The sequence below is a fragment of the Terrapene carolina genome, unplaced genomic scaffold (assembly GCF_002925995.2).
Source record: "Terrapene carolina triunguis isolate 2854851 unplaced genomic scaffold, T_m_triunguis-2.0 Scaffold66, whole genome shotgun sequence".
NCBI lineage: Eukaryota > Metazoa > Chordata > Testudines > Emydidae > Terrapene > Terrapene triunguis.
Window position 1 is genome coordinate 43,043,246 of NW_020664417.1, and position 23,716 is coordinate 43,066,961.

The 23,716-nt window shown below is 44.9% G+C and overlaps 1 protein-coding gene across 1 annotated transcript; it reads left to right on the forward strand.

Annotated features, from left to right (window-relative positions):
• The first annotated feature begins 15,447 nt into the window (after window positions 1-15,447).
• Window positions 15,448-23,635, forward strand: ING2 (inhibitor of growth family member 2). The gene is made up of 2 exons (XM_024194056.2): window positions 15,448-15,646; window positions 22,043-23,635. The coding sequence occupies exons 1-2, from the start codon at window positions 15,634-15,636 to the stop codon at window positions 22,708-22,710; spliced, it is 681 nt and encodes a 226-aa protein (XP_024049824.1). The 5' UTR covers window positions 15,448-15,633; the 3' UTR covers window positions 22,711-23,635.
• The last annotated feature ends 81 nt before the right edge of the window (window positions 23,636-23,716 follow it).

Below are 23,716 nucleotides of genomic sequence, written 5' to 3' on the forward strand. Positions count from 1 at the left end.
GTAGCCCACGAAAGCTTATGCTCTAATAAATTTGTTAGTCTCTAAGGTACCACAAGTACTCCTGTTCTTTTTGCGGATACAGACTAACACGGCTGCTACTCTGAAACCTTTCAAATAGGAGACTCTAAGTCTAGATGGAATTATTGGTTACATTTCAGGATTGTTTGAATGTAGAATGTCTGTTTGGAACAGGGGTAACATGAAAAATATATTTTAAAAAATTAACTATTTTGAGCATCAGGCAGCAGAAACCATTTCTAAACCCATAATTCATGGCATTCAAGGCCTCACTACTAAAAAATCCAATACAGTATGTGGTGTATAATACGCAAAACATTGCTAAGCTGTTTAGCAAAACACAAGTAAAACTTAAATTAATTGCAACAAATAATAAAAAGGTAAAGAAATTATTTGTACATGTTAACTACCACAACCAGCTCATTAGGGAATATTAAAAAAGGAAAATTGCTTGCCCTTATTAGCAATAAACTATTAGCTAAATCATATTGTCCTCCATGTATAACAGAAAAAGCGGTAAATTGGCAATATGTTAAATTGTGTAGGCAAATTCCCTTTAGCACAATTTGTAATTTGGGGTCAGTGACACTGTATCCTACTCAAGGCACATATTATTCAAATCAACTTTATTCAGTGCCTGGTCCCATATATAAATATCAATACTGGATCACAACACAGCAATATTTGATAAATAAGCTACTGTCTGTTCAGTAGGTTATCTGGAAGACAGCATCTACAAAGAACAACTGGCTCTACCTCAACTAGAGGTGTAACATGCAGCAATGAAAACTTGAGGAGCACTGCATATAATTTGTTGTGCCAGGAATGCTTTGGTATTGCAACTTCAGGGTGTGGCCATGATGGCTTGAATCAAAAGCTAAACTGCTCTTGTCTCCTGCCCACGGAAGCTTACCACATAGTGACAACCAGCAGTAAGGGTAACCTATAATATGGATGGGCAGGACTATGTAGTAACTAATTACAAGGAATTTATAAATGGAGGCCTCATTTGTAGCGTCATTATTCCATATTTTTGTTTTACTCCTCATGTTTATAGCACTGTGGGACACACTGTAATAATGCCTATTCCAGTTTTCAAAATGAATCTATGATAGGAAGTGAGACCCAATAACAGGATGAAGTTGAAACTTACCTACCAGTTTTTAATGGGCATATTGATCCACTCACTTTAAATTTAAAATTATTACTAAACAGAAAAGACACACATTATTCAGATTAGCAATGACATGCACAAGGCAGAACTAGCCTTAAATGACCGTATCCATGATGGAGAATCTTGAAATACTCATTTCCCACACTTTGCTTGTGTTATAAGGTGTATTAATTTTAGTTGCGTTAATTATGTATTGTCACTTACGCAGTTTGGTAAAACAAGTTACATATAAAGGCCCTCACCACTGTTTTACATATTAATTTAGCAAAGATGTTGGCTTAACTATAACAATTATCAAGGCAACAAGCAGGGATATGTTGACCAGTATATGCTGGCTAACATGCATCTAATCTATTTATCATATTAATATGTCCACACCTCATATATCTATTCGTATGCAGTAAGCACAAACAGCATTAAACACAAATATTATAGCAGTTATATAGGCTAAATTGATCTATATCTTTACTACTATCCAGTTCATTTATGCTGAGTATCCCATAACACCTTGCTTTAGCTGAAGTAAGCTTTAGCTTAAAGTAGATAGGAAAAATGTCAGGATTGGGAAATATGATGATTTTACCATAGCAACAGGCAGGGAGTTATTCTCACAGTCCTGTATTGGAATGTCGCAAAGGAAGAGGACAAAACATATGATTGTTCTACCGTAGTACAGACCTAGGAGGTGCCTTCTCACCCTGTAGTACCTGGAACACATCTGTTCAGAACAAAGAGATAAGGTGTACACCTTGGTACCCAAAAAAACAAAGTAGAAAGACGATTGGTTAAATCTAATTTTGTAAGATGTACACAGTATCTTTCACTTGTAAACAGGGTACAAGAAGATAACTTTAGGGGTGTAACTTTGGGAGCACACCTTTTGAGTAAAGCAAATGTATAGGGCCCTACCAAATTCATGGCCATGAAAAACACATCATGGACTGTGAAATCTGCTCTTCCTCTGTGAAATCTGGTCTTTTGTGTGCTTTTACTCTATGCTATACAGATTTCATGGTGGAGACCAGCGTTTCTTAAATTGGGGGTCCTGATCCAAAAGGGAGTTGCAGGGGGGGCCGCAAGGGTGGGTCACAGTGTTGCCACCCTTACTTCTGCACTGCCTTCAGATCTGGGCGGCTGGAGAGCGGCGGCTGTTAGCCAGTCACCCTGTTCTGAAGGCAGTGCCCCACTAGTAGCAGAGCAGAAGTAAGGGTGGCAATACCATACCATGGCACCCTTACTTCTGCGCTGCTGCCTTCAGAGCTGGGCAGCCGGAGAGTGGCAGCTGTTGACTGAGGGCCAGCTCTGTAGGCAGCAGCACAGAAGTAAGGATGGTAATACCATACCATGCCATCCTTCTGCGCTGCGGCTGGCGACAGCATTGCCTTCAGAACTGGGCTCCCGGCCAGCAGGCACTGCTCTCCAGCTGGCCAGCTCTGAAGGCAGGGCCACTGCCATCGGCAGTGCAGAAGTAAGGGTAGCAGTGCCGCAGCCCCCCCCTACAATAACCTTGCGACCCCCCCCCCCACAACTGCTTTATGGGTTAGGACACCTAAAATTACAACACTGTGAAATTTCAGATTTAAATAGCTGAAATCATGAAAATTATGATTTTAAAAATCTTATGACCATAAAATTGACCAAAATGGACCGTGAGTTTTGTAGGGCCCCATGAATATAACAACATTGCACGAGAACCTTTTTCCTGTACTACACTATTATTGACATATAGTAATAAACCTGACTGACATTGGTTATTTGGTCTCTTACGTTTATTTCATAATCAACCAAAGTGTGGTCATGCAATTGACTATACCATTTACCAATACACCCCAGTGGGTGACATCTCCCTGGAGATGTTTGCACTCCTTAATCACCCTCCACTATTTTTAGTTCCTGGAGGAGCTGTGAAGCAGAACACAATCATATATAAACCATTCATAAATTTAATACAGTGGTCCCCAAAGATACTGCATGGGATATCAATATCTGTCACAGTCCCCAGATATCACATCAGACAATATACTGATACTAGAGAATTGTACATTTTTTTAGCTTTTGCAGGCCAAAGTCTCTGCATGTACCAGGGGCTCCCTGCATTCATCCATTCCCTCTCAAAAACTCCCAGGGTGTCACCATCCCATTCCCTTTATTTCAGGTACTCTCTACAACTCCACTCCCTCACCTTGTACCAGGGGCTCTGTGTCCCCTCTTCCCCCACTCCCTCCATACCAAAATTCCCCATTTCCCTTCCATCCATGCTAAGGGGCAAAGGCTGTGTGAACCTTCCCACTACCACCATTCCCCTTCTCTTTCATCCCATGCTTCCTCCCCCATACCCTCCTTTTCCCCTTTCCACAATATGCGAGGGTCCCCTTTTCTCCCCCCACCCCTGGCAGAGGTTCTGTGTATGTCCCCCACCTCCCTATGCCAGGGGCTCTGTGTGCCCTCATTCCCTTTCTCCCCATCCCAGGGACTCCCATTCTGCCTTATATGCCAGGAGCTCTGTGTGCCCTTCCCCACCCCACCCCAGCAGGATTCCCCTTTCTCTGACTCGCCTACACCATGGCTCTGTATCCCCCTGCTTCCCTCACGATTATTATTTTTCTTTTTTCTGTCTGGGAAATAAATTATTCTAGGTGTCAATATATTAAACTCTGTGTGGGGGATAGGCGGAGCCCAGGGTGAGATAAGGGGATTTTAATTTTGGAACGTGTTAATTGGTATAATTGTTTGATCTATAGCAGGGGTCGGCAACCTGCGGATGCATGCCAAAAGCGGCACGCGGGCTGATTTTTAGTGGCACACTGCTGCCAGCTGGGGTCCTGGCCGCCGGCCCTGCTCAGCCTGGATTATGGAACCCCAGACCAGCAGTGGGATGAACCGCTCAGCCTGCTGCCGGTCTGGGGTCCCAGCCACCGGCCCCTGCCAGCCGGTGTCCTGCCCGCCGGCCTGCTCAGCCCGCTGCCGGCCTGGATGGACAGAACCCAGCTGGCAGCGGGCTGAGCAGGGCTGCTGCCGGTCTGGGGTTCTCTCTGCCGCCTGCGCTGCTGGTCTGGCACGCGAAACCTTTTACTGGCATGCAAAACCTTAAATTAATTAAGACTTGGCACACCTCTTCTTGCCGACCCCTGATCTATAGATTGCACAGGAGCTTGAAATTGTGGCTCTGCTAAACAGATGATCGCCGTTCTCTGTGTCCCCATTTTTCCCACTTCTGGTTTGATTTTACCCCAAATCAATACAATTCTGCCTACTAAAGCCTAGAACAGTTCCTGAAATTTTGGAATTGATCCAATATGACATTCAAAAGTTATGTTGCATCCAAACAGAGAAATGCCACCAAGTCGAGTGTAAGACGTTGCAAACTCAGACAGCTAAATTTGGTATTAATGTTAATTTTTGTCCTTTTGGCTATGTCAAAGTCATCAATATTTACCATTACTTGTAAACACCCCAGGCCTGATAATACCATGAGTAGCCTGAAAACTACCCCTAATGGGAGATGGATGTGTGCAATTGTTGGGCTAATTAGGGCTTGTTTTTTAAAAATCACCCACCAAAACATACATTAATTGAGCCTTCATTATTCCAGGACCACCATTTGTACCGGCTTCCCCTCCCTCTCGTCGGCCCTGCCGCCTACAACAAAGTCCTGGAAGGAACCAAGATGAAGCAAGGGTGCAACTGCTTGCATCTGTACTGTGCTCCCCGTTGAATCATCACTTTGTGGTGGAAGACCAGTTGGTTCACTAGTGTTACTCTGACTCCAGTCGGTGGCCCAAGGCAGGTGCAGCGAGCTGGGCCCTCCGGGCCCCCACGTTTGAAGGAGGGAAGGGTGATGGTCCGTGCAGAAGAAGGATTGTGAGTGATGTGCTGAAAGAAGGAGGAGGATCTGAAGACCAGGAACAGCTGGGAGCGGACACCAGCATTGCTACCAAAGCGTCTGCACACCATAGCGCCCAGCATCCCCTCCTCGCTGAGCAGAATTAAGAAGCTGTGCTGCAGCCCCTCTGACATAACTCGAGTGTAGTGGGACACAAAAAAAATCCCGACCCCGTCCCTCCGTTGCAAACTCTGCTCTGCAGCTCCACCCCATTGGGAAGGGAGGGGGCCATGGCAATGTTAATCTGCATAATGTATTCACACGTGATGTGCACAACAGGGTCTGACGCTCTGAGGTAAATGTTTGTCTGTAGCTGGGGCAGTTGCTTTTCGTTTAAGCCGGACACGAAGCACCGCTCTCTGTGTGGGTCTCTGGGGCGCTGTAAGATAAACAGGTCGGGTGTGTGGGGTTGCGGCCCGTGGCCTCACTGCTCACCGTGACCGTAAAGCATTATTACATGCAGGCCGATATAAGGCAGCCCGCAGAGCCGGATTAATAGGGCGTTCTGAAGACCTGCTCTCTAGGCTACATGCTGAGGGCGCCGGTTCCTCCAGGGCTCCCGAGCCCGCCTAGGGGAAAGTCCCCGGACCCCGGGCAGAGAGTGCCGCTCGCTCCGCAGCGTGCAGTGACCCGCCTCGCCGGCTCACGTTCTCCCCGCCGAGAAGCCCCCCGGGCTGAGCGGGTGGGCGCGGGATGGGCTGCCCGTCACTCCCACAGGAACGCAGGTAGTGCGCAGGCGTGTTCCCGCCGCCGCACCAACAGAACGGGGCTCATTCTCAGAACGCCCGACCTTTTGCCAGCGCCCCTCCCGAGCACAAGCAGCGAAAGCAACTAAATGCTGCAATCGTTATCTGAGGCTCAATTCTTTTGAACAGTTCTTGGGGTATTGCAGGGCACCCCATGGAAGTACGGCAGTTAAATTGTTCACTGGATTTTAAGAGGCGGTTGGAAGAACAAATAGCCACACATCGATAGAGAATGACAAGGAAATCTTTAACATCAGAATGGATTGGGTGGATCAAATCAAATTAATTTACCGGAAGTCACTTCTATATATAGGTGCAGGAAGAAATGTATGCGTTGGGGAATTGTTGACAGATATGCTCCTAAACATGTCAGGGATAACTGGTTTGATCAGCTGTAAACCTTGACATAACTAATTATTGCAAGTAAATAACTAATTCCTCCATTGTCTAAGTCAGGACTTCAAACAGTTCAGGTGCATTTCAAAGAACGGGATGCAGATAGAATAAGCATGACACATATCTGGAGCAAATGGTAGTTTTGATTAAGCAAACTAAGGATGTATAAATTAGATGAGTAAAATAGATTTCAATATAACTAAAGAATCAGCAACATTAGGAGGAACTTATTGCATCAATCAATAAATTCAAATCCTGCTCACCAGACACATGGGAAGTTCCAGTCACATAAATGGAAGCAGGCACTAGATTCATTCAGAATATATTTATATTCCGTCAGATTGCAGTTGTGTAGGCTTGTGTGCAGTGGCAGAAATGCAACTAGTACTGCTCCACCTGTGCAGCACCACTAGTGATAGCAATAGTTAAAGCTTAGTGTAAAGAGAGTTCAGGTGTTTTTATCAGGGCTATATGACACAGTGGTGAAAAGTCCATAGGCTTTCTATTGATTTGAATGGACATGTGATTTGGACAAGGTATTAGGTTGATATAGTATCAAAGGGGTAGCTTCAAGGTAATAGGTTGATCTAGGTTTTATCTTTAATTACAAGCTGTTTTTTCCCTTTAAACTTGTTTATTTAATGGCTTTTTTACCTTAGACTACTAACAAGTAATTGAACTGCTCCCTTTTCTCTGTGTCAAACTTCAATGCTGTCCAAATTACCTTGTGCTTTCTCTGTTTCTGACTTTTTCTCTGTCTGAATGCAGGAAGAAAAGTGGTGGTACTGTTCCAGGCTACTTCCACAAAATAAGTTCCACCCACGTGAATCTCCACAATGAGACCTCACTCACAATTAATTGTATGGGTGTTCAAAATATGATAGCGTTGCCACTTGATTCCCCTTTGGTGGGGCTTCTATATGCTCATGGTCCCTGCCAGACTCCTTGGACTGGGGTCCTTCCTGATGGGGAAAAACAAAAGTTAGTGAATCTCCCAAACATCACCTAGCACCAAAAAGATACTTTCCTCACAGTAAATTATGCAGACATGTGATCTGTCCTCTTCTATCTTACACCAGGGATAAAATAGTTAACAATATTAACACTTAAATGATCATCATGACTTACCAAGATTAAAAAAGAGAATGGACATTTATATGGATATCCATATAAACAGAATATCCAGAGTTATCGTAATTAATTATGACAATATCCCTTCCAGAATTTAAACCTGTGCATCAGGGCTTAAGTCAATCTATTAACTATTATAGTATGAGACCTAAGGGGGGGCAGACTACTTCTATTTCTGCCTACTATAGGTTTTTACACATTGCTCTTAAGCATCTGTTACTTGTCACTGTCCAGGATATTGGACCAGATGGACCTTTGGTCTGATCTAATATTACAATTCCCATGTTCCAATCATGGGGCATCTGCCTTAGCTTCTCACTGAGATGAATAAGACAGTTCAGATCTCTAAAAGTTGTTGTTCCAGGCTCTCTGCTGACACATCTCTGCACTGAGAGATTTGCATTCTGAGGTTTTTTGCTTCAACCATAATAGATAGAGATTTTCTTTAAAAATTTAAGAAAGCAAGCTGAGATTCTGAAGGACAAGATAATATCTTCAGATAATTGCTGGCTGTTCCTGAGCCTTGATCTGAGTCTGGGGCCTCTCTGAGGTGGAGCTTGTTGAGCTTCTAAACCAATAGTATATGTAGCAGACATTTTTATTACAATCTGGAAACTCATCCACCATTTTATACTGTTTCTTTCTTTACCTCTTTTCTCCTCTAATTTGTCATACTGAACAGCCATATGTTAGTGAAGCTATGTTAAATGAATCAAATAACAAAATTCTGTCAAAGAACCATTCATAAAGAAAGCACTGAGGGATGGCATAGATCTGTAAAGTTATTTTGGGAGAAACTGTAATGAAATCTCAGTGTTCTAGTTTCATCAGCTGGTGCTGTGATCTCTCAGGCTGTAGGGAGCGAACGTCTTGCTTTGGTATCTCTGTTTATTGGTGGAAGCAGCTCCCACATCTACTTCAAAGAAAAATGTTGTCTTCAGGGTCTTCTATCTCTGCTATATAAACATATTTTTTCACACAAATTTGTATGTCATGTGTTGTACCCAAATTGACAACCCTTAGCTATTATTTTACATGCCATTTAGATGGCTTTTTTATTTGCTACTACAGTACTACAGAGGATGTGTTTCCATTTTCTAGTTTCCCTTGACATGTATTCTAGTCATTTAAACTTGTTTTCATATTCCATGTAATATTTTGTAGTCTGGTGTCAGATTGTATAGATTTATCTAGAATAAATATTATTCCCCTTTCTTGTAGGGATAAAAGACTGAATTGACTGAAGACCTATGCTAACATTAGGAAAATGAAGAGTATATTCTGAGTGATCTAGGATTATGAATAACGTACTGCTTTCACATGACTAATCAGACACACTCAATTCTACCTGCATTTAAGATACCTCCATGTTTGAAAATAACTGCTGCCTGGTAATATTTTCAACATTTATAAAAATCAGTGAGAAAGGAGTGGAAATATTATACTGAGTGCTGTTGCAGATAGATGACTTGAAAATGGTGTGTGAGGATTTGCAAGTACCACATACAATTGTCTATAAATAAGGCAATATATAGCTGACTTTCAATGAGTCCAGTTAAATATTTTTTCCCCACCAGCAATGTTGATGTTACAGAAAATGTATTTTCAGCTCTGACATCTGAAACTAGAACCTTTTAAAGAATTGCCACTTGCAGTCGACTGAGTGCGGCTCTAGTAGGCTGGGCTCAAATTGGCTGCAAAGCTACTTGCTGTGCTGTTATCTTAGATGAGTTCATTTGAAAAAAAGATTTGTTACATAAGAAGAAAAACAGATGTAACCACCCTCTCCCATTTTTCTAACTCTTCTTGTGTTTTTGACATTGTGTTTTAAGAGATGTAATGATGCAGAGTAACTCCGTTAGGTGTTGCCAATATTTTAATAATCTTCTGCAAAAAAATTCCCTCCTTGATCTGTGAGGAATATCATGCCTTGGATTAATATGTTTGGATAGAGGAGGGATGAAGGGCTGAGGAATTATTATTATTTAATATGATGATTTGTATTACCATAGTGCCAAGGAGCTATAGTCATGGACCAGGACTCCCTTGTGCTGGGTTCTGTACAAACACAGGACAAAAAGAGAGTCCCTACTCTAAAGAGCTTAAAATCTAAAAAAGAAAAGAGACAGCAGATAGATACAGACACAGTCTGGACAGCACAAGGAAACAATGAGACAATAAGGTCAGCAGGGCTGGCTTTAGGCCGATTCCCCCGAATTGGGCCCCGTGCCTAAGAGGGCCCCGTGCCTAAGAGGGCCCCGTGCCCGCGCCTAAGAGGACCCTGCGCCCTAAAGAAAAGCGCCTAACTTAGGCGCCTTTTTAATTTTTTTACTCACCCGGCAGCGGTCCGGGTCTTCGGTGGCATTTCGGCAGCGGATCCTTCAGTGCTGCGGAAGACCCAGAGCGAGTGAAGGACCCGCCGCCCAAATGCCGCCGAAGACCCAGACCACCGCCGGGTATTCGAATCGGGCCCTGCACTTCCTAAAGCCGGCCCTGAAGGTCAGCATGATAGGCAGTGGTCTCACACCAACAGCCTAACAGTTGTTGAGCTGTTTGTAGGCATCATGGAAAAGGAGAATTTTAAAGATAGTATTGAAGGAGGATAATGAGGTAGTTTTTGCAGATGTTTACAAACAGCTCCTCCCAAGAGTGAAGGGCAACATGGGAGAAAGCACAAAGGTGCTTGTTTGAAAGTTGAACAAGTGTGTGGTGGAGGCTGACATCTTGATAGAGAATCAGAGATGACAGCCAGGGTGGGAGGTTGACTGTGAAGGGCCTTCAAAGTGAAAACAAGTTGCTTATGTTAAATGTGACCGAGAAGGGGGAGCCAGTGGAGGGATCAGAGGTGACATGGTCAAAGTGATGGGCTAGGAAAATGATCTTTGCATCAGTATTTGGAATGGATATGTGCAGGGCAAGATTGCATTTGTCAAGGCCAGAGAGGAAGATGTCAAAGTAATCGAGAATAGAGATAATGAGAGCTTGGACAAGAGTTTTAGCTGTGTGGCTGGATAGGAAAGACCACATCTTAGAGATGTTATGCAGAAAGAATCATCAAGATTTAGATGTAGCCTGGATGTGAGGACCTAGAGAGGTCCAAGTTGAAGATGATGCTCAAGTTACAGGCTTGAGTGGTAGACAGGATAGTGGTGGTTTCCACAGTGACAGAGAAAGAAGGTAGCAGGAAGGTTTGAGGGGAAGCTTATGAGCTCTCTTTAAGCCATTTAGCGCTTGATCTGACAGTTAGACATCCAGGAAGAGATATCAGAGAGATATTTAGTTTGGACAGAAGGAAAGAGGTCTGGAAGAGAGAGAGAGAGATTTGTAAGTCATCAGCATAAAGTTGGTTGTTGAAGTTGTGTTTACAGATGAGATTACCGAGAGAGAAGGTGTAGAGGGAGAAAAGAAAGGGATCAAGGGCAAAGCTGTGTGGAACCCCCACAGACATGTGGAGGAGGGGAAAAGGAGGATCCTCCAAAAGACACCTGAAGAAGTGATTGGACTGGTAAGTAGAAGGAGAACCAGGAGTCAACAGTCACAGAAGCCAAGGGAGGACAAGATTTCAGGAAGAGCATGGCTGATTGTGTTGAAGGTGGCTGACAGGTCAAGGAGGATGAGGATGGAGTACAAATTATGAGAATTTGCTAGGAAGAGGTCATTCCATTCATTGTTTCCTTGTTTAAACAAAAATGTTATGTCAAAACTAGAACCAAAGAATAAGACAAAGCTATACTTCGTTGGAAATACTAATACATTGTTTTTGAAAAACATGTATATTGGTAGTATAGCACAGTGTTCCGCTTGGGTAATTTGAAGTGGTGGTGGCAGCGAATGCCTCCCTGGGAAATATTTAAAGATACCTGCCAGTGAGGGCTACTTGATTATTTCATAAGTAAAAAATTGCTCTTCAGCAGTATTTTTAGTTACTCTCTTTTTCATCCTCATCAGAGATGAGTCATCTCTGGAAGGGATGGTTCAGCATTTTTCCAGAAGGACAATGAATTCGTGAAAGGTTAAAAAATTGCCTCAAGTTTCACTTTAGGTTGGTGGCAAAATTTTAACAAGAGGTTCCTAGGAACTTCCAAGAATCTTTAACTCATCAGTGGAGTGACTGTAATATTTGAATTTAGTAAATGCCGACCATTGACTCAAAATAGTACTCAAATTTCAGGATACTTATTGCCTGACCTGGAGGGAAAATGAACATAAGCACATGCAAATATCATTATGAGGGTCCAGAATCATCAGTCATTGAGTCTTCCTGAAGTTGTAGAGCATACTTCTTTCTCACAAACTTGCTGAGTTTCCCTTTGTTGCAGAGGTGTGGTTCTTTGTATACTTCTCTGTTCCCCTCAAAAAGGGACTGCTACTGTAGGAACATGTCAGCAAGATTCTTATTTTTCTTGGGCAAAATTGGCTTGTTCCTTTTCCATATGAAGCCTTCTGTCTCAAGAATCCAGCACAGTCAAAACCATAATCTACTGTGACAGGGTCAGGCCAGATGGCTACAGGAGAGTGATAGAAGGTAGATATAAGCAGGTCCCTTTTCCCTGAGTAAGATAATGGGCTGTTCCAGAACAATCAGGAAGTTGCTGGAACCAATTAAGGCAGGCTAATTAGGACACCTGGAGCCAATTAAGAAGCTACCAGAATCAATTAGGACAGGCAGGCTAATCAGGGCACCTGGTTTTAAAAAGGACCTCACTTCAGTTAGTGAGGTGTATGTGAGGAGCTGGGAGCAAGAGGCGCGCAAGAAGCTGAGAGTGAGTAGGTGTACTGCTGGAGGACTGCGAGGTACAAGCGTTATCAGACATCAGGAGGAAGGTCCTGTGGTGAGGATAAAGAAGGTGTTGGGAGGAGGCCAAGGGGAAGTAGCTCAGGGAGTTATAGCTGTCATGCAGCTGTTACAGGAGACACTGTAGACAGTTGCAATCCACAGGGCCCTGGGCTGGAACCCAGAGTAGAGGGCAGGCCTGGGTTTCCCCCATCTCCCCAACTCCCTATTTTGATACAAGAGGACCTGGACTGTGGGTCCCACCAGAGAGGAAGGTCCCTGGCCTGTCCCCCGACCCACTAAGGGGGTCAGCAGAGACTGCGGGGATTGTTCTCCTCCTTTTACCCATGCTGGCCAGTGATGAGGTTAGCTGAGTGAACGGCAGGTTTGAGCCACTGGCAAAAGTGGCCAAACTGAGGGGCAAGCAAATCCACCAATAAGCGCAGGACCCACAAAGGCAGAGAAGGAACTTTGTCACAACTGGTGTTAGGAGTGGGATTTAGTGTGCACAGCATGGCAGAAGGAGGGTGTTGTTGTTTTTAAAAAAAAAAAAGAAAAAAAGAGGGGTTCCCGCCCCCCCCCCCCCACACACACACACACACCACCACAATGGAAGACGTTGTGCGGGTACTGATACAAGCCATGGCTGGCCAGCAGGAGGCTACCCGTATCCAGGCAGCTGCCCAACAGGAGGCAGTGCGGCTGCACAAGAGACCAATCGCTTGTTAATGGACCAGGCCACTCAAGACCGTACAGTGTTGCGGGAACTGGTAAACCAAGTGAAGGCCCTTACAGAGAGGAACCGCGGCCATGATGGGACGTGGATCATATGGGCCAGCAATTGGCTGCAGAAAATGACGGGGGGGAAGCCACGATCGGCGGCACTTTGGCGGCAGCTCAACTGCGCTGCTTCATTCCTTAGCAGCTATTCGGCGGCGGGTCCTTCGCCCCAAGAGGGACTGAGGGACCCACCGCTGAATTGCTGCCGAAGACCCGGACGTGCCGCTCCAAGCACCTGCTTCCTGCGCTGGTGCCTGGAGCCGGCCCTGTATGTCTGAAGAGCTTCCCCCCCCTCCCCCTTTGCTGCCTGGGGCGGCAAAAAAGCCTGAGCCGGCCCTGCAGACATATCATAGTAGGCCTTCTGGGCCGCCCCCCCACAGGAATGGGGCGAGAATGCCAGACCACTGATCTCAAGGCCAAGCCTCCCGTAGGGCTGTCCTCTCAAAGGCCAGGCGATATACCTCTACGTCATCCCCCCACAAGTTGTGGCAAATTTATATCAATAAATTAGTTACAGTATGTTACAGAGATCATCTTGCAAGGATGAAGAAACAAGCAAACAGGGCCGGCTCTGGCTTTTTTGCCGCCCTAGGCAAAAAAGCCACCAGCCGTGTCGTTCCCCCCCCCCCATTGCGGCAGGGGAGGGCGCTGAGCCCGGCCGCGGGCCCGCAATCCCTGACTGGCCGGAGCGCCGGGGGGAGGGCGGAGAGCCCGGCCGCGGCTCTCCGCTTTCCCCGACTGGCTGGAGCGCCGGGGGGAGGGCGGCGAGCCCAGTCGCGGCCCCGCTCTCAGGCCGGAGCGCCCCGCCGCGCCGCCCCCCTCCAGGCGCCGCCCCAAGCACAGGCTTGGTGGGCTGGTGCCTGGAGCCGGCCCTGCATGCAAAGGTAGATGGGTGACGGAACCCAGGAACCATGAATGGGAAAGTGTGGGGAGGAAGAAACATCAGTTTTCAAAATATACCGTATAACAGCACCTCATCATCACCAGGCGCAGCTATGGCATTCAAGTGCCTTGAGACACAACCTGTAGTGAAAGTGATTTACACCTGTGCACCCCCTGCCTTTTTAATGGAGAAGGGCAGTGGCGTTGCCCCACTTACATTTAAAAAGTGTGACACGCCCCCTTCTTGCCCCCAGCTCTCTGCAGGCCGGCACTGCCCAAGTACGGGGCAAGCCGCAGCCTATGGGGGACGGGGGACGGCAGAGGGTCCCACCGCCCACACGCTGGAAGCGGCCCCTGTCTGCCAGCCACCCCGTGGGGCAGAGCCCCTCTGAGAGCAGAAGAGAGAACGCAGGGCTGAGGAGGAAGGGGCTGGAAGGAGTGTTACTTTCCCTTTAAGAGAGCCCCGCCTCCCCACCCACGTCCAGTCCCCGAACCAATAGGAGCGGCCCGGAGGCGAAGGCGGGAGAATGCGAACCCCTCACAGCGCCGCCAGCCGCGCCTTATTAGGGCAGGGCCTCGCGCATGCGCAAAGTCCACCGTCCGGCCTGGGGCGGGGGCTCCAAGTGGTTTACCTCGGCAGCGGCCGCGGAGCCAAGGCGGGGGGAAGCCCAGGAACCCCGGGACCTGCCCGCCCCGTGGGGGCAGCGGCGGGAGCAGAGCCGGAGCCGGCCAGCCCCGTGCGCAGCCTGCAGGGAGCAGCGGCGGGAGGGCCCAGGGGTCCGGCCCAGGGGCGCCCCGGCGGGGTGTGAGCGCCGGGAGGGAGGGGCGGCCGGGGGTGCATGTGCTGCTGGCGCGGGGGGATGATGCTGGGGGGGCCGCAGCTGGTGCCGGGCCCGGCGGCGCTGGCGGGGCCCGGCGGGGAGCGGGCCCGGCTGCTCTCGCTCTACGTGCAGGACTATCTGGAGTGCGTGGAGTCGCTGCCGCTGGACATCCAGCGCAACGTGTCCCTGCTGCGGGAGCTGGACACGCAGTGCCAAGGTGAGCGCGGGCCGGGGCCCGGCTGGGAGACTGAGACGCGGCCGAAGGGGGCGGAGTCCGGTCTATGAGGCGGTGTCTGGGGGGATGCGGGGCCCGGCTCGGCGGCTGCGGGTCAGGGGCTGGTTATTGGTCCCAGTGCGTGGCCGGAGCCTGTCACCCACTGCGCTTGGGGGAGGGGTGACGGCCAGCCCCGCGGGGAGGGAGGCTGCGCCCGCGGGAAGGAGGGAGGCTTGGAGAGGCTCTGGGGGCGGGGGAAGCGGCTCCTCTCCCGGCTGGGGAGGAAGCGGGCAGCGCGGGGCTTCAGCCCCCCAGGGAGTCGGGGGGGGGGGGGGGGGGGGGGGGGGAACGGACGGCGGCTCCTATATCTCTCTTCCCCCTCCCCCGTCTGGTAGCTGCGGGAGCCCCCGTAGCTGGGGGTGGAGGAGCCCTTCTGTGTGCGGCGGAGCTGGCTCTGACAGGCCGCCGCTCTCTGGTGGTGTCTCTCTGAAAGGGGTCTCTGCTCTGCCCCAGCCTGGGCAGGGTGACATGTGCTGGCCGGCGACTCGTGCGTGGGCAAGTCTCTGAGCTGCTCGGTGTTATGTCAGTGTTCCGGTGGGAAGATCATGTGCTGAGGGGTTTGCGGGAGAGTGCTGGGCAAAATAGCACTGGTCTAGAGCAGAGAACTCGCCTCCTAGAAAGTTTGGTAAAATTCCGCTTGGCTGTTTGACATACCGATTAGGTGCACGAGAGTCTAGGTCTTTATCTGCAACTGCAAAGGCACGGTGGATTTAAGACATCCCCTCTGAGGATCAAGGAATTGAGTTTAGAAGTAATGCTGCAAGCAGGTTTGACTAATTACAGTATATTTATCTTTCTAGAAAAGAATCTGGGGAGGGGGCACCCTATTGAGGAAACTATTGCATATGTAGTTCATGGTTAACTCACATGTTTGGTAATACCTTCTAAACTGGCTAAGATTAATTTAAAGTCTTATTGGTTTAATAGAATATCAGGGTTGGAAGGGACCTCAGGAAGTCATCTAGTCCAGCCCCTTGCTCAAAGCAGGACCAAGCCCCAGAGAGATTTTTGCCCCAGATTCCTAAATGGCCCCCTCAAGGATTGAACTCATAACTCTGGGTTTAACAGGCCAGTGCTTCAAGGACTGAGCTATTTCTCCCCCCCACCGTTGGTTTATTTTAACCTTTCATAGTTTTCCTCTATCTCTTCATTCTGACAAGCTGTTCTTTCCAGAATCCCGGCCTGCTATGATTTTATTAGATTGCACATTCAGTTCCCAGTGTGTATGTTGTCTGGCATTTTGTACCCTGTAGCGTGAGGCAAACTAGGCTGTGAAATTGCTCCTTGAGGAGTTGCTTGTCCCTTAACCACACCACTCTTGGAACCTCACATTTAGCATGATCTGTAGGGCAAAGTGTGCTGTGGGATGGAGCTATATGAAATTCTTGGATGAAAGGTGACATAACTTCTAGGTGTTTAAATGAGATGCTTAAGTGTTGTCCCATTTTTACAAAGGGGTGGGGCGGGGCAGTGGTACTGGTTAAGGAATTTACATGGGTCTCAGTAAGTCAGTGGAAGACTTCCAGTTCTATCTACTAGGCTGTACAATGCAGCATGACTTTAGTGCACAACTGAATAGTTGCGTTCAAATGAACCTCTTTGAATGTGGACTGCCCCAGAACTTCTGTTTTTATCAAGAATTTATTTGTATTAGCGTAGTATCTAGGAGCCCACCTTACAGGCAAATGTTTCTTAAATGAATCAATAATGTAGTGTTGGGACTCCTAAAGGTGAAAGTCATTCATAGTTCCCACAGCAGCTGTAATTTAGTTGTTCTGTGTGTATGTTGAGGCATTAGTTTATCATAGAGTAATATTCATTGACATGGTAAAGGATCAAAAGTCTGTTTGTTAAACTACCTTGAATATAAACACAATTAACATTCGCTGCTCTGAGATGAGGTCACATGCTTGACCCTGATCACTCTAAATGTTTAGGTTTGTTCAAAGAATGGGGAATAAGGAATAATCAAACTAGTAACATTGTCTTACTCAATTCCTTTGTTAAACACTAGAAGCAATTTGTAGTACAGCAAAACAATCTGAGCTGTAGTTAAAATGTTATCTGCAACTGAAGTGTAAATTAAACATAGATTTAAAACATTCCATTCCAGACAAGCTACTCAGATTCTTGTTTGGGCTATCCTAAAGCCCTTCATTCTGATTATTGCTTGGATCTGTAACTCAGTGGCATTATCAGCTGAAAGAATGAAGAGATACAAGATTGGCACTCCCCCCTCTTAGCAATAAGTTTTTGATGCAATCTTTATGATGCATCAACTAAAAGACTAGAGAGAGCACAACTGGATACATGTTACCCAGCTTTGTAACAAAATATTATTAATCCTTTTCAGTTTGGGTGAAAGGAGATATTTAAGTTGTCAATTTCCTTAAGGTGGCCTGTATGGCAATTGAAAAGATGTTCTTTGAATTATCATTCTGATTAATCAGGAAAGATGCATGAGACCAAGCTTTTGTTAAATTTCTGGATTCCAGAAAGTTTACAAAAGCTTGGTCTCGTGCATCTTTCCTGAGTTTGAATTATCATTCTAATTAATACCTTATTTGCTGAGGTACACTGAATCCTGTTGTCAAGGTCAAACAATTTAGCAGTTTCTCTTAGGCCTGGTCCACACTACCCCCCCACTTCGGACTAAGGTACGCAAATTCAGCTACGTTAATAACGTAGCTGAATCCGAAGTACCTTAGTCCAAACTTACCGCGGGTCCAGACGCGGCAGGAAGGCTCCCCCGTCGATGCCACGTACTCCTCTCGGCGAGCTGGAGTACCGGCGTCGACGGCGAGCACTTCCGGGATCGATCCCAGAACATCGATTGCCTGCCGCCGGACCCTCCGGTAAGTGTAGACGTACCCTTAGCCACACAAGCTTATGTGGATGTTCCTGAGCAACCATTTTCTGAATCTATTAGGTCGATTCAATCTCTAAGAATTGATATATATTCTCGTTACATACATTAACATGAAATTGTTTTTCCCTGTTGGCCTCATAGCTAGTTACGGCTTTTTATATATTATTTTTATTGCTTTTCGGGAACATTGAACCTCAGAGGATTTTCTCCCAGACCAATTTGAAGACATTTTGATAGCATGGCTAGTATAATTTAGACCATTTTAAAATTGTTGGTGCTGCTTCATGGGGGGCAGGTTTCTGACCTCTAGTCAAACAGTATCTGTCTTGCATGATCAAACCTTCAGTCTAAAGTGATCTCTCTATAGGGGGTCTTAAACTTATGACATGAGGCAAGCATTTATTCGTACTATGCATGATGGCTGAGTTGCAGTTGCCAAGCGCCATAGCTCTGAAAACCCTGATTTTTATGCTTTTTCGCTTTTAACCATAACATTTCAGCATCTTGAAATTTTTTTCTCTGAATGTTTTTCTGCCCTTGTTATTGCTATCAAGAAGCAGCATCAGTGACCAGTGGTGGTGAGGTTGGAGTCTAGGAGCTTGGGAAAAGAGGGAAGGAACTTGGTATGTGTTATCCCTTGTCTCAAACACGAAGAAATAAAGAGGGTGTACCCTTTTTGTAAATTGCATTGCAAGAATAAATTTAAAATACCCCTATCTGGCTTATGTTCCCAAACCAGCAATATACAGGTTGAAAAGGCTCTCAAGAAAAAACTCTGGCCTCTGTGGAAGTAGAGAGTTTTTCTCTGACATCTCTTACAGAAATGCTACATTATGAAAAATAGCTTAACCTGTAGTGTAAACTGAAGTACAGCATCAGGTAATCAAATACCATCAAAGTATCTAACCCAAGAAAGCCTAGACAAGTGGTCTATCGAAGACAGGTAGAACAGTACCACCAAGTAAACTGGCTTTCAGATTTGGTTTCCCTTAACTAACTGTGTAGAACTGACTTTAGTAAGAGTGGACTGAATGTACTGCACCCCTGTCCCAGTCCTCCAGGAAACTAGGGTAGCTATTTTTTCCCAGGCCCGGTTTAGTGTCTTGTTTAGTTTTGAGAGGGATGAACCACCAAGTGCTACAGCAACCTTTTGTGGGGGGGAAAAAGCACAACTTTGTCCAGGCTAATTTAAGTTTAGGAAGTTTGGAGAAATCACACTGTTTTGAATAAATGGGGAGCTCAGATACGTGAGATTTGAATAATTGAAATCCTCTTAAATTTGGTTAACCTTGAAGAAACTATCTGTAGATAAACATGGGTGGAGTAACTAAAATATGCACCCAAGGAATAAAGTGGACATCCTAATTTTGTGGTGGTCCCTTCCTCTAATCCCTTATCCCTTTATATTTTAATATCAGAACAAGGTCCTGTTTTAGGCCTGGTCTGCATGATTTTTGTAATGACATTACTATGTTGGTTATAAGTGAGATTTTTCGTCTTACCAAAATAGATGCAGTTATACTGGTATACGGTGCCTTATATTGGCATATTTTATTTTCATTCCCATATGGGAATAAGCTATATAAGCATATTTATACTTGGTATAATTGTGTCCAGACTAGGAGAGTTGTACTGCTTTAACTATACTGGATTGTTAAAGCCATACAGTTTTTGTGTAGATATGGCTTATTGTTTAAAGAATCTAAACTCTGGGTCAGAACACAATGTGGAAGCTTACCCAAAGTAGTTGCATATATTTAGGAGTGTATACTGGCTCCATCCCACATCCCGTTTCAGTTAAAAGTTGCATTAAAGGAACACTGTCAAATCAAACTTATAAAAAAGTCTTAATCAATGTTACCTAATGCCTTAAATTGTTAAAACTGGAACATTTAAATAACTGGTGCTCTTACGGCTTGCTTCTTGTATTTCAGTTGCTAATGTGACAAATGCTAGTCCCATAGTTCTTAACCTGTGGCACCCTTCTTGGGGAGAAATCTTACAAAGTGATCCAAAGAATAAAAAATAGAGAAACAGAAGGCTAGTTATTTTCACTTGACATTCTCATGCACTGTGTTCCAATGTCTGGGGGGCTGGCCTACACTAGGAACTTACATCGGTTATAGCTATGTTTCTCGGGGAGTGAAAAATTCACACACCCCTAGAAAGCAGGTATACTAACCTACACAACACTCCCCCCCCCCCACACACACACACACGCCCCTCCCCACCTGATATAGACAGTACTAGGTTGACAGAAGAATTCTTCCATCGACCTAGGTACTGTCTCTTTGGAAGGTGGATTATCTGGGTGATGGAAGAACCCCTCCCATCTGTGTAGGTAGCGCCTACACCTGTGCCACTGTAGCACTTCAGTGGAAACACCCATTCCACAGGATTCCCCCATAAAGGAAATCCCCATTGGGGACTTGCAAGTGGTACCTCCTCTCCTTCCCATTTCACTTGAATGGCAAAGGGAGCAGCACAGGACAGAGAATTTACTCCAGAGCATTGACAGCAGCCCCTTGACCTTTATGAAGTAATATGTTCAGCCTTTGGGTTGAGGAGATTGGACTCCACTGACTTTTTTTGGATAACACTGCTCTAGGATTTCAAGTCCGCTGGGTGGAATAGTGTAGAGGACACGTCTCATGTATAGACTTCAAAGGGATGTTGTCAGTTTAAGTTTAGATGTAAGTAGGCTATTTCATGAAGTTTCAGAACATGCAAAGTCTGTTTATTATAATGGGGACAGTTGTTATATAAGCTATTTACCTGCATCATTTGCAACCTAGGGTATGTTTACACTGAAAACACTACAGACAAACTATTTACAGGACAGTTGTGCCTGTACTTTTTTTCCACTGACACTTCAGTAAGTCACAACTCTGTATCTAATATTACCACAGTGACACACTGTACATAAGACTTTAAAGATATCATATTAGCAGTTGGCTATTTAATGTTTAGCATAGCCTTTATCGTTGTTTTAAGTGTAATAAAGGTTCTAGGTTACCATTAGTTTTGGGAAGAATACTTCTAACAAAACAAAAGAAGAGAATTGAAGTTCAGTGCACTCATAACTTGCACTGAAGATTCTTTGTTGCTGTTTTGGAAGAGGGAGGCATGATAGTGCATGACTTGCCAAACCAAAAAAAAAAGAGAGAATAAACCAATACTCAGTCCTGCAAATGCCTCTAGAAGTTTAGTGAACACTTAATTAGTAAAATTGTCTCTGTATTGTTGAAAATGTTCTGTGATGCACCAAACATGGAAGATGTGGCCTCTGCCCTGAAAAGTTCACAATCTGAGGCCTTGTCTAAACACAAGTTTAACCAAATTCTGTTTTAAATTGGTTCCATTAAACCAGTGGAAAAGCTTGTGTGGACATGCTTAAATTGACTTATAGTTGGCCTACATCAAAGTAGCTTTGTTCAGTCACTTTTTGAACCTATAGATAACTGACTATGCCTAATTTAGGGCTAAATTTTCAAAAAGTCTATCTTGAACAAAACGGCAGAAAAAAGCTAAACTCATTGGTAAAGCTGACTGTTCTTAATCTGGCCCATTATCCCTAGACATTGTAGATGGACACTTTTCTATTCTGGAATAGCCCCCAAAAATCCACCCTATATATTAAAGAAACTCTTAATATTGCATATTTTAATCTACCCTATTACTGTTCAGTGCCAAAAGTGAACTATGCATGACTGTAATTCTTTGGCGGATTGCTGTGCATTACAAACACTGCTTCAGTGCCCTTTGAGGTTAGGTTAATCGTACAGAAGCTATTTAACTAGTCTTTGGCAGAGCAGTAAGTCCTGCTTTAATCATTACAGAAAATTTCCCCCTTCTATTGTCTTTACCACTGGATGGGCTAGGGAATTGCTAACTCTAGATTCCTTGCTTGTCAGTTGGACTCTTAACTATTGCAATCTAGCGTGTACCAAGGATTCCTGCCAGTTGCGTGCTAGTCTTTCCAGTGTTTTGAATAGCTTTTTTTGTTCCTTACAATTTGCAAAAACTCTTGCAGCAGACTGTTCTGTTGATCATTAAATCAGAGTTCCTTATCTGAGGGCCTGTCTTTAGAGTAGCACTAAATACTTAATTTATTCCATGAACATAGGCTGTAGGTCAAGTTTTCTGCTAATTGAAGTATATGGTATGCATGTTAGACTGAACTACCGCTTGGATGAAATGTATCTACATTTTCTTGATGTTCCACTTTGTGATGCATAATTCTTCCTCCCTCCCCCTTGACTAAAAACTGTTGTGCTGATTTTATCTTTTATAGAAGCATTAAAAGAAATCGATGATGTCTATGAGAAATATAAGACAGAAAGTGATCCCATTCAGAAGAAACGGTTGCAACAGCATCTTCAGCGAGCACTAATCAACAGCCAAGAACTGGGAGATGAGAAAATTCAAATAGTTACTCAGATGCTTGAACTGGTAGAGAATAGGGCCCGGCAAATGGAGACCCACTCTCGGTGTTTCCAAGAGTCAGATAACGAAAAGCCTCTAGAAAAGGCAAAAGTGGAATCTTGCCAACCAGAAAGATCTTCGCGTAGACCCCGTCGCCAGCGGACCAGCGAAAGTCGTGATCTGTGCCATATAACAAATGGGATTGAAGACTGCGATGACCAGCCACCTAAAGAAAAGAGATCCAAATCGGCCAAGAAAAAGAAACGCTCCAAGGCCAAACAAGAAAGAGAAGTTTCACCTGTTGAATTTGCAATAGATCCCAATGAGCCAACTTACTGCTTATGTAACCAAGTGTCCTATGGAGAAATGATAGGATGTGACAATGAACAGTGTCCCATTGAGTGGTTTCATTTTTCATGTGTTGGACTCACCTATAAACCAAAGGGGAAATGGTATTGTCCCAAGTGCAGAGGAGATAATGAGAAAACTATGGACAAATGTACTGACAAATCAAAAAAGGATAGAAGATCGAGGTAGTGAATGCTATAAATGTTTTAAAGGGTTGTGTGTCTTTTATATAAAAATTGTTTAATTTACAGAGAACAATGTTTTAGGAAAAATGCATAAGACTATGCAATATTTTTTAATCTATAGTATTAATGGAGTATTAAAATCTGTTATACTTTCTGTGATCTTTAACTTTCTGCACTGAATAACCAAATAATTGAAACAGGGTGGCCTCAGAACTGCACAGATGGAATTACAAGTAGTGTTGTGGGGTTTTCTGGTTTTTGTTTCACTTAAACTCCCTGTTGTGTTAGCATTTAAAAAAAATCCTGAAATTAATGGTGGTGGGGAAGCACTGAAAGACTGGTCGTATTACAAGAGTATTAATGGTATTTAACCTCTCTAGTACTGTTTCACAACCTCAGACAGTTACTAGAATCTCCATTTGTTGTGAACTGAATCTGTTCTACATCCCATGCCTCAAGTTTTCAGATTCTGTGTTAACATCACATAATATCTGGAATGGGGGTTCAAGAATTCAACTGTTAATTGTAAAATAGTCTTCCAAGCTAGAAAGCAACCTGTTTCTTCAGTGGCTTTCATATGATGAATGTATTATTTCCAGGAAGAAAATGCCACTAATTTATGCTTTTTATGTCAACATTAAACTGTTCCCTTGGTGACTTTACATTTGGGAGTCCGTTTCTGGATAGGGTAGCAATTATGGTAGTCTTGAACTTGACTATCTTGTGTATACTTCTTATGCATGTCTTTAGTGGAAGAATTCTAGCAAGCATCCTAATGGGTTTCCTTTGGTCTTGACTTTAAGTTGTGTACAGGAGTGCTCGTCCGAGGTAAGGCTCTTTCTTGCACTGCTGGAATTCTGCATCACTGTGCAATGCAGAATTTGTACAGGATTAATATTCAGCATATGATTTAAATTTTTACTGCAGAATTTGTGATTTCCTTCATGGCCCCCACCCCCAGGCTCCCACTGTCAAAATTGTGATGTTTTGACAAAATATGCATAATTTTA